Genomic DNA, 11,017 nt, shown 5'->3' with positions numbered 1-11,017 from the left:
ACCTGCTGTATACAGGAATTAGTCTGCAGGTCAAAGAACTGTAGCAGTTGACATCAAGACACAAACACTTAGCACTTGTTTTATATTTGAGTCATTTACAGCATCAAGAGAAGACACATCTTACAGTAGTCACTGAATGAGAAGTGTATACTTTTCCTATAACTCAAAGATTAGTGACTGAAATTCCTACATCAAGTGTATCAATCTTCACTCACGTTTGTGATAATCTTTAAATATTTTAGGACATTGAGCAACCATAAACATAAACCACAGGTTCAGTACAACAGCCTTAAGCCATACAGCCTTAAGTTTGCATAGTGGATTAGTCACTTTGGACCAAAAAAATAAAGTACATTTTAAACCACGATAGCACATCGCTTCAGCTTCACTGCTTACAATTCATCTGTTCATGTTTACAGTTTGGATGATACTGCCCGACACCAGCACCGTGCCCTACATGTAAAGCTGGGAAATAATGAGTAGTGAAATGACAGGTGTGCCGCTGAACAACGTCATCCACACATGCATTGTACTAATGCATCACGTGGTGTATTTGATTCCCCCGTCTGCAGTGAAGATCTTACTGCGCAAGCAGATTTTCGTACCGATTTTGGCTGTCTTGTGAAAAAAAAAGAAACTATTAACAAGGGTACAGTTAATTGGAAGCCTGGTAAACCTGACGAAAGCTCCCTTGAAAACATTGATACGAAACAATAAGGTCAGCAAACAATGGCATACAAAAAAGAAAAGAAAATGTGAAATTCAAAACACAAGCTAATCTCAAGCCTGCTTTAAATTCTAGACAACAGGGTACACAACAAAAAAAAAGTATAAAAATCTAAATGCAGTAGGAGGAAGCATAAAGTCACATGCTTCAAATACTCCATCTCGACCTCGGTAGAGAAATATAAAGTGCAGGACACATTCAGATGCAGAGGATTCCTTTCTGCATACAAACATACAACGATGTCTTTGTGGGGGGCTCAGCCCTTTTTATCCCTCGCCTTCATAGCTGTGCTTTTCAGCTCCTTCTTCGGTGTAAATCACAGAATTATTAACTTTTTAACCAACACAACACTGACTTCTGTCTGCACAGCTGTTGTGATTCGTTTCAGATGCTGGGCACTCCGGATAGAAAGATGGGAAAGAAAACGTACGATGGCTGTACTCTAGCCTGTACTCTAGCCTGTCGCTGAAAATAAATTCACGAAGCCCATGCAGGCCTATAAACCCTTTTATTTCCATCACCTGTGTGCCAGTTAAATTTGAAGCGATCATTTGCATATCTGATAAATAACTCATTAGGAGGAGGAGCCTAATTAATTTGATGAATATTAGCCAACAATCATAGTGCCCTCTTTACACAGTACATGACATGCCTGTTGCACCCAGATGACATTAAACACAACAGGTTGACGTTGTCCCTTTAAAATGTCCCTCTTTGCTTTACCACATAATAAAAACAGAGTTTTTTGGTCTCACATGAAAAAGCATGCACTCATGTCTGTAGCCTAATATTTGTCTGTGCATTATCGTTAGCCGCTTCCGTAAATTTGTGTTATTTGTGTCACAAAGGACAATATGAGCAGATGCAGCCAAGTGAACAACCGGTGTCATCTTCTGTTGTATGTGGAAATACCATTTATTTTTCCAGTAATATCATAAGCATTGTGTATATTGGGTGAATTTGTGTTTTTTGTCAAACAGCGATGACTAGAAACATTCTGAATGTCAAAGATGTTAATGGAAGATGTAAAGGAGGTAGTTTGATTACTCAGCACTTCAATTGCTCCTTTAAGCCTCTTCAGACAACACAAGGAATACTTTTTCAGAAAAGCTTAACCACTAAAACCACTATTGTGCAATCGTTCAGGAAAATCTACAACATGCCTCGACCTTAATTCTGCCTGCAAAGTGTTCAAAGATAAACAATTGTCAACTCTTCGAGCAGCATTTGCACCAAAAGCTATAATTTAGAAGCATCCCTGCTGTCTGCTTACTGGAGATAACTCTGAGCCAGCTAACTGACCAGCCATCCACACATTTTGCTTGATAAGCCTGAGAGACCTGTGGTTTGTGTGCCACTCAATACATGCATATCAGCTGTGAGTCTGAGAGCTGGAAGAGCAAAGGCCTGCAGGGTGAATCTGACCCCAAACTCCTAAATCAACCTTTTTCCTCCAAGATTGCAATTTATTTTTAGCCTCACAAGTAAAATGCTGAAGAAAAACACAAATCTAAAAAAAGGAGAAACAACTGGAACTGTATTTGTACAAATTCAGGTATTACGCCAATGAAACACAGACAAACTGCTCTTTGCTTATTAGCATACAGCTAGCAGGAAAGCTTTTAGTAAAATAATACAAAATATGTGAGGTCATGTATGCCAAAATATAAAACAGGTATGACAGCGGACGAGAGACTGACAAGAAGTCGGAAACTCTCTGGAAAGATTTCTCTCTCATTCCAGACATACCACCACAGTGTCACCTTCTTTTCCTTTATGCTTGAAGTCTATGGTCACATGATCAGGTACTTTCATGTTACTGTAAGACATATCGTCTTAATAAATGTCAACGGTGTAACAGACCTGTATGTGTAGGAAACGTTCACCACTAACCAAAGCTCAGCACACAGGATACAAAGCCACTGATTTGTCAGTCGTGCTTCACATGATTAATTTTAAGCAGCTAAAAAAACAAAAAAACACAACACTCCTTGGACGTCCACTGCTGTGTCAGCCATTAGATTTGGTACCTAACTGCCCAGAGACTTTATTGGTGTAGTATTCTTTGTGTTCCTGGTCGAAATGTTCAATTTGTCAGTTTGTTTGGCATCTAAGTGAGATATAGATATGGAGTGAGATATATAGATGGAATAAGAACTCCACCTATAGAAGCAGGGTGACAGCACTGCACGTCCGTTCAGCTGGCAAGAGACACTGCAGTGAAACAACCACAGCAGCACAACACTGAGAAATGTTTGTCATCAGCAAACATTATTTCTTGCAGTTTAAAAAGACTGATCCTGTCTTTTTATTCCTGCTTTGCACTGCGGTTATTCAGCCTGGTCTGCTGTGTAAAGAGGGCTTAAAACTCAGGTTGTTCCTACATAGGAAGGCGATGGAGATGGAGGGAGAGCGGGGTTGAGCGTACAATCCCTAGGTTTCCATCATGAGTATATCGTCTGTTTCCGTAGCATCATCCTTTGTCCACCTCCCTGTGCTTGTCCACAGTCCAGCCTCTAAACAATGCTTCATGGGATATTCTGCCACCTAGTGGAGGGAGAGGAAGACAGGCGGGTTCAATGAAGAGCCAAAAACATTTATAGATGAGGAATGTCATGCGCACATTTAAATCAAATATAGGTTTAAAATTAAGCTGCAGAGAGACTTTGGGGGATTAACACACTGTTTCCTAGTCCCGGGATTATGATGCAACTGCACTCTGCCTCCTAAACACGAAATGCCCTAATCTGATCTGAAACTAGAATTTTTGATTATGAAGTCACATGTTTTTTCCAGTGTTTTACAATAAACTAAAACAAATCTGGGAGCAGTCAAACACCTGCTTTTCCTTTTAGAGAAATGCTTTGCATGTGTAATTTCTTTCCCCCTCAGAGACGGAGTTCAAACTGAGATGACATGAGAAGAAAACAGCTGAAATACAGAAGCAAGACTTGGAGAGCCAAGCAACGCATTGAACAGGCCGGATCACATTCCTGGGGGGCCATCTTTCCTCTGTGGGAGAAGGAGAGGGTGTTTTTTTGTTTTCTCTGCGTACTAAATTTGGCAACTAGTCAAGTTTCGGGGCCAACAGAGGGGAAAAGGTCTCATTCTCTAGACTACAAAAGGCTTTGAAACTACAAGGATCAAGTTTAGCAGAGAGCATGTTGAATCCTTCATGTCTGGCATTGGAGACAATTAAACAAAAACATAAATTAGTCCGCAGAGTCCAGAGAATTAACATTTACCCACATATCCCTTTAACATGGTGGAGTAGGTAAAGCTCCTCTGATTGATGAACACAATGATCTAATCATGATGCATAGGTTTTTTCTGTGTTACCCGAGCTGCTGACAACTAGAGTAGTGGGAGTAAACAAACACTGATGTGAGGACATTATCTATTGTTTGGAAACCTACATCCACTCTAGCGCTGCTAAACAGTTTCAAGATTTCCCTGCAGTGGAATTTGTGATGCCCAAATGAAATTGCTCCTTTATTTCCTTTTGCATTACTGCTAGGTTATCAAGTTTTAACTTGGGACGCACGTCACACATGCAGCACATTTGACTGAGTCGGCTAGAACTAAAAGCCAGGATGTTCCATTAAGTATGTGTATGGCAGGTTTTAAATTAAGCAAGACAACAAAAAGGCTGTTTGGTCTCGCGGTTAACATCAGCAGCATGAGCTCCAGGTCCTGATACACAGCATCAATGTTTAGCAGCTGCTGCATTTTTCTGTAAATATATTTCTGTGTATTTTTTGTGGCAAAGATATCACAAAGAAATTGAACATGACTGCTGACGATGTAACATCTCGCATTCAAATAAAAGGACCCTTGTTGTACATAACCACAGGACTAACATACAACAGCTCAATGGTGCCACCCAACAGCTGTGTGGAGTAACTGCAACAACCCATGAAAACGAGGGAAGGAGCACTTACTGAAGGGAAAGAGTCCAAGGCTTCTTTGGGGTCGAGCTTGCAGTTTTTGACAGTTTTCTGTTGTTCCACATTGTTGGTTGCATCATCTCTCGACTTCACTGTGTGTTCTTTCACTCTGTGTTTAAAGGCCTCAAGCTCGGCATGGAAGACTTCTAAGTAGACGTCTTGTCCTTCCTACAAAACAACCAGGGTATCAATGTTAGGAAAGCTGCCCTGTGGATACGCCTGCATACGTAAGAATGAGAGCCACAGGTGGATACAGGGGGAGGAGCAGTACAATCACAGTATTAATGCAATGTTTTTTTCTTACTTTGGCTTTGTGGAAGAACCGTCTGAAGCAGCCTCGAGGATCCTGCTGAGAGTTCGAGGCCATCTCCAGGATGAACTGCATGACTACAGCTTGGTGTGCCACCTGCTCCATCAGTGCTTGTTTCTACAGAACAATACACGATTTTAAAAAGGAATGATTCAAGCTACTTGTGCTGCATGATTAATAAATTCTGATACCTAGTATCTGTGTAGGATGTGCTTTTGTATATAGTGAGTTTCTGGCTACTTTCAGTGTTTAATGATCCTACTCAGAAGATTTCTACGTGAAGCACAATGGTGAATTCTGTATTTAACACCTTCATATTGTGCGATACTTAGTTTAGGATAAAACTGAGACCCACATATGAGACTTTGAAAAAGCAGAATAAGATATTTCTTCAGTTTTTGAAAGAAGCCATCAAAAGAGTTCTCTGCCACAGAGGCTTCATCCGACTTCGATTACCTTTAGTATAATTGTTGTGAGAATAAAAACAACACCAGCCTGATCCTTTCAGTATCTCACCCCTTCTTGCTGGAGTCTCATGCACCACAGAATTAAGTAGTTGGCAGTTTCATCACAAATGAGCTGAGGCATGTCTGCGAGGAACCGCTGACTGTCGTCCCATCTCCGCAACATACCTGATAAATTGATAACATTTAACAAAAAACATATCGGTTCACGTTTTTATGAACCAAACCATTACTTTGCATTATATTTACAACAATTAAAAGTGAGAGTTTTCTGTAACTGGGTACCTAAAGTGGACATAGTAGAGCACATGAAAAGTAAATATTTCAGTAAAAATAGAAAATAGATTCTGCAGCTAAAACAGCTACGTGATGATCTTGTATGTACTTACAAATATACTTTATACCTTTTTTTTTTACAATTAGTCTGATGGCACCAGTCTTGAGATTACACTTACCAAAATGTCTGAGCTCTTGGTCATACTTTTGGAGAAAGCTCTTGCACTTGTCCTGATCCCTTTCTATATTTTGACTTGGGCCATTGATGATGCTCTGGAAGAGAGAGACGACATTAATTAACTGTTGATAAAGTTATGAAATTGTTAATAAACAGTAGGTACACACAGTCAAGTAATAAGAAAATGTTATTAGACAACACCACGATATAATGGTTCTTTTGGAATCTGTTTGCTGACCTTATCAAAAACATCCCAACTTCGGACAGCTCCGAGCACAGGACTGTGGCTGGGCTCCTGACATCCCAGCATGCTCTCCTTGCGGCGCCATTCATCTTCAGTGTGCGTGAGTTCAGTTGGGCAAGCCCGAGTCCGAGCACGTTCCTGCTCCAGGGACTCGGAGCTGTGGACGCCAAGAGAGCAGAGCTGTTCCTGGGCCTCTGCCAGTCTCCAGCTGGAGACGATGGAGGCCTTCACACAGCGGTGCTGGCTCTGGCAAAGTGACGCCATGGCACAATCACAAACGTGCGATGATGGGGACTGGTGTGAGGTAAATGGAAGAAGGATGGAGAACATTAGCAGTATGAGAGAAAGGTAATATAGTGTCAGGGACTCGTCAATTTAGCAGTTAATGACATACACTTTGCAAGGGGAGGCCACTTTAACAACATACTGCAAAGGCTATAACTTCAAGTTTTAGTCTCCATCCTTTTTTTTTCTCCCCAAGTTTTCAAAATAGCCTATATACATCCTCCCCATATAAAGACTGGCTCAGCTTAAAGTCAAAAGCTACAAACTGCATTCTCCCTCTGAACCACACACAGAAAATGTAAGCCATTTGACCACAACCATGCTGTATTTAGTACAGGGTGGCGCAAGAGGGCTAAAAATAAAAATAAGACTTGTATCCATTTTACTCATGGCTACCAAAACAGCCGAAAGCCTCATCTAGTCAACAGCAACCATACACACACAGCTGTCACTTGGTGTCTGAGAATATCAAATCCAGGACCTGAGGGGGGGGGGCGGGGACCCTCACCATCCCACACATGAGGGTTTCTCTTTCAGCCATGTCCTGGCAGGATGATGACACAGCAAGTGATTTCTGTGTAACCACTTTATCCGCGTTAAGGGGGACCAAAGAGAGCTTGATGGCACAAGTCTGAGTGTGCATGAGGCCAGTCTATATCCGACATGCAGCCTGGACCACTTGGGTAGTGCAGCATGACAATCATTGGCTGAATGTGATCATTTAGCTAGCTAGTTAGCTAACTAGCTGAGAAGACAAAAGGTACAGAGTCATGGAGTATATCTTCACCCTGTTGAACACCAGACAATCAAGGAATCAAGGTCGGCTTTAAATCCTTTCACTGATCCACCAAACAGGTTTAGCTAGCTAGCGCGCTTTTAATGCCGTTAAGTTACCTCTGCGATGCCAAGTTGGGTAGGCAACCCGGCCGCTAGCATGAGCTAATTACCTGCCGGTGAGGACGGACGCCACTAGACCCCTGCGGTCCGCAGTTCGAGTCCCCGTCGCGTTGGACCGGAGCTCCGTTACTCAGCCACTCCATCGCTCCAGCTAGCTGCTGCTGCTAGCTGCGCGCGCCGGAGGAAGCTCTGTGTTGCTCTCCGGGGTCAGCTGTCGGCCGAAGTTATGTAGGATTTAAATACCAAACTGAAATAAAAGTCAGCAGCGCCGAGACGAGCCGACAGGGGGATATGGCGCACCTAGTTTAGATCCAGTTAATAACATCGCGAGCTACACACAGCAGCAGTCTGGCTTCTCCAAGTTGTTCAGCTGTGACGTCCTAAGAGGAGTCTGTGGGTGACACGCGGAGCACGTGGTAAACAACTTTGACCACGTGACAAGCGCTCGCGTATTAAAACTGCGCACTGTTTGTTTTACCTCGACTTAATTAATTTTACTTAAAAACGCCAATTGTTGACGTGTTATACACGAAAGATAAAGTCGCACTGCTTCTGTTTGAGGTCTCAGGAAAATTTCACATGCTCTAATATATCAGAGATTGGTGGGAACAGTAGTTTTTACACGGTACTATCTTTTCCCAAATAAGTCTGTTTGAGCTTATCTTATTGGAATGCTGAAAGCGTTTCATATGGGGGTTAACAAATCTACATTTTTCTGTCCGTTTTCTTTGGTCATCATCTGTCAATGCAAAGTCCTAAAATAAAAACAAGAGGTCCTGACTGGTGCGCTACAGACCGCCATCTAGAGGGGTGTGGAGGTACTGCTAGATGGATTTAATTAAACAATCTTTGAAACGAAGCAATGATGAAGGAGACAATAAAAGTCAATAAAACCTCGAAAGCAAGATGAGGATATATGACCCTGGATAAATTAAAAGTGATTTATAATGGCAGGCTGTGATGGTTGAGGGTACACAAAACAATTATTTTATAATCACCATTACAGCTGAGCTGACAAGAAGCTTGATACCAAAAGAAACTAATGGAAAATAAATACATAAATTGACAATTATAAAAAAAAACATACAGTAAAGGATAACTTGATACTAAAAACGGGACATGAAATAAATACAACCCACTCTGACAGAATGTGAAAGTAGATAGCAGCTATTTATTAAAGGTTCATCATATGCCAAAAACATTTCATACATACACTGTCGTCAATCAAGAAAACCAACATGCTCACTACTTGCAGTACACGTTCACATGTTTGTGTTATGTGGTCATGTCTACAGTACATTTCATTATTGAAGTATGTCCATCATGACAGCTGATGATCCATCATTCACACCAGTGACGTCACACCTAAAACAGAAAGAGGTCAACATGATACAGGTCAAAATCATTGCTGTTTTAGACTTATTTGTAGAGAGTTGCTGTAGCTCCTTATGAGAAGTCGCGAAATAAAACCATCTGAACTGTAAAAGTGTACAAACAGCGAAAGTTCCTGATCATATGATATGAGACATATGTACATAATTTCTGAAAGGTGTGCATGGCTGGAGTAGTGCTGTAGTATGTGACTCTATCCATCATTCACAATGGACTCACCGCGGGAGAACTTGCACTGTTTGAGCGCCTCATTGAAGCCCTCACATAAACTCAGGTCGGTCTGGTTGGTGGCACAGTCAAGGAACTGTTTGACCTCAAAGTGACATGGGCCAGGCTGGGCTGGAGCCGGCCGGGGAGGCTCCTGGAGTTGTACAAGCAAGGAACGAAAGACGTCACACATTGTGTCAGAATTGCAGAGCAGCTGGAAAGCCACAGCTCAACAAGCGACAGTCTGGGTCTTACTTTCAATGAACAAGCATATTCAAAATGTCGGTAATATATTAGTTACTTAATAACATAAGAAATAATACACAAGTAGGACCATAAGCAGCAACACATCTCATGGATTTTACTTTACCTGGTTTGTAGGCTTGGCTGGCTCTGCATTGCTGCTTCCACCACTTGATCCTGAAAGGGCGCCGATCAGGACGTGGCTCACCGCCGAGCCCACCGCCACTCCAGCAGCTGTGGTGGCAATCTGGGACATGATGCCCGGACCCTGAGACGCCGCTGGAGCCGGGGCCAGCGCGGCGGGAGGTGGGGGAGCGGGTGCCGGAGCGTGAGACATTGCAGGACTACAAACGTAGCAAAACACAGTACATTTATTTAGCATTACAGAAGTTCAACGGGGCATTAGGGGACATAACATTTCTGTCCATTCCGCTGTATCGGAGGTGTATTGAATTATACCTTCATATACCATTACAATGAGAATGTGTATCACATATCACTCAGGACTTTTCAGTCTCAGCTTCATGCTTATTTTTGTTGTCTATAAAATGTATATAACAAGGCACTAGACAGTGATGCCTTTATTTTGCTACAGTTGAAGTCCTAAGGAATCTGTTCATAACAACAAGGGTTATAATTGTTTCAGGACGTTCATATCGAAAAAAGTAACTAATGCTTATGATAGGTAGTGAATTTCCTTAAATTAAAAAAGAAATTGCATGGTCATGATAGACTTATATTTTTCCTTAAATGATTTGACAACATTGTTGTTGTTTTTTTTTTAACTTTCATGCCAATAAAGCCACATGGCATTAAATTGTCAACTCATTTACATATTTTTGTATAACTATTTGATTTACGTACATCAGTGTTCTCTAACATTAGTAACCCCATTGGCATTTATAATGGCTAACTTCACTATTCTTTTGTTTTGGTGAATTTCAAGTTATACATTTCTGTTACACTAAACAACCAAACCAAAAAAGTCCCGTACCTGTGTTGTCATAAAACTAAATCCATCACCAATCAGAAATAAACTGTCTCATATGTGTGTATAGTTTTACTTGAGTCATCCAACGGAGTTGACATTGTCTCAGGGAGCTGTGACGCAACAATTAGACAATGTCTTCCCGGTGTATGATGATGTGGTTATTAGCCTGACTTACAAATGTACTCTATACGGTCAATGTCATATCTGTTTTAAATCTATATGAGCAATATTTCCTGCGTTTCAAACAGAATATCAACATTTGCAATATCCCAACACCCCGGGAAAAGTCCGTTTTGCCCTGATGGTAAGTGTATCTATACCTGGCTGGAGCTGAGGGACGGCTGCGGCTTCCTCTGGCCATGTTTAAAGCGACTCAAAGTCGGGTGTATAGGCTGACTAAAGTCGGGGGTTGCTGTGTCGTTGCTTCCACGACGTGCTTTCCTCGCGGTCTGCTCGGCTCTGGTCGCGCCGGCTGACGCAAGCAGTTCACGCACGTGCCATTGACCTTGTGCGGCTTGCCCAAGGGTTTGGGTTTGACGCTGCCGGCGCACACGCACACGCACAGATGTCATAAGACCTCAACACGCTGACCCAAAATACCTCCGCTGCTTCCGCTGAGGGCCGCGCATTGTGGACACAACCCCATCTGTTGGACCGGAGGGCAGGTGCGGGCCAGCCGACGCATCAACTGAAGCTTTATGAATTGTGTTGTTACAAATGACAGTAGAATTAATAGTATTGGGGGAAAAGTCCACCATTTCATTGTGTAGAAAAAAAGTTATTCAATTTATTAAAGCTGGTGGAATGTACAGTACTGAAAATAGGATACAAGTACTTGTATAGTACTTTCTACTGC

At 42.0% G+C, this 11,017-nt stretch overlaps 2 protein-coding genes across 2 annotated transcripts; both read right to left on the bottom strand.

The window, feature by feature from the left end:
* Positions 1-2,238: 2,238 nt before the first annotated feature.
* On the bottom strand, positions 2,239-7,719 carry cdc37l1 (cell division cycle 37-like 1). Its single transcript, XM_068574254.1, has 7 exons — positions 7,379-7,719; positions 6,141-6,440; positions 5,904-5,997; positions 5,501-5,616; positions 4,979-5,101; positions 4,669-4,842; positions 2,239-3,274 (listed from the first exon to the last, which is right to left on the bottom strand). The coding sequence occupies exons 1-7, from the start codon at positions 7,469-7,471 to the stop codon at positions 3,161-3,163; spliced, it is 1,014 nt and encodes a 337-aa protein (XP_068430355.1). The 5' UTR covers positions 7,472-7,719; the 3' UTR covers positions 2,239-3,160.
* A 755-nt stretch (positions 7,720-8,474) lies between these two features.
* On the bottom strand, positions 8,475-10,700 carry chchd10 (coiled-coil-helix-coiled-coil-helix domain containing 10). The gene is made up of 4 exons (XM_068574549.1): positions 10,482-10,700; positions 9,298-9,514; positions 8,940-9,081; positions 8,475-8,693 (listed from the first exon to the last, which is right to left on the bottom strand). The coding sequence occupies exons 1-4, from the start codon at positions 10,520-10,522 to the stop codon at positions 8,674-8,676; spliced, it is 420 nt and encodes a 139-aa protein (XP_068430650.1). The 5' UTR covers positions 10,523-10,700; the 3' UTR covers positions 8,475-8,673.
* Between the last annotated feature and the right edge of the window lie 317 nt (positions 10,701-11,017).

Source organism: Clinocottus analis, unplaced genomic scaffold (assembly GCF_023055335.1).
Source record: "Clinocottus analis isolate CAN_PGR_092001 unplaced genomic scaffold, fCliAna1.0.p SCAF_13, whole genome shotgun sequence".
NCBI classification, from domain to species: Eukaryota; Metazoa; Chordata; class Actinopteri; order Perciformes; family Cottidae; genus Clinocottus; species Clinocottus analis.
Note: the sequence above shows the minus strand (reverse complement) of the source record. Positions and strands in the feature narration are given on the sequence as shown.

What these genes read in the sequence shown, in the direction of transcription:
- chchd10 (XM_068574549.1), bottom strand. Translation starts at nt 10,522, where the DNA reads ATGGCCAGAGGAAGCCGCAGCCGTCCCTCAGCTCCAGCCAG. An exon ending in CGTCCCTCAGCTCCAGCCAG is followed by an intron (nt 9,515 to 10,481) that starts GTATAGATACAC and finishes CTACGTTTGTAG; the next exon opens with TCCTGCAATGTCTCACGCTC. An exon ending in CAGCCAAGCCTACAAACCAG is followed by an intron (nt 9,082 to 9,297) that starts GTAAAGTAAAAT and finishes GTACAACTCCAG; the next exon opens with GAGCCTCCCCGGCCGGCTCC.
- cdc37l1 (XM_068574254.1), bottom strand. Translation starts at nt 7,471, where the DNA reads ATGGAGTGGCTGAGTAACGGAGCTCCGGTCCAACGCGACGGGGACTCG. An exon ending in GCGTCCGTCCTCACCGGCAG is followed by an intron (nt 6,441 to 7,378) that starts GTAATTAGCTCA and finishes ACCTCACACCAG; the next exon opens with TCCCCATCATCGCACGTTTG. An exon ending in TGAGACTCCAGCAAGAAGGG is followed by an intron (nt 5,102 to 5,500) that starts GTGAGATACTGA and finishes ATTGTTCTGTAG; the next exon opens with AAACAAGCACTGATGGAGCA.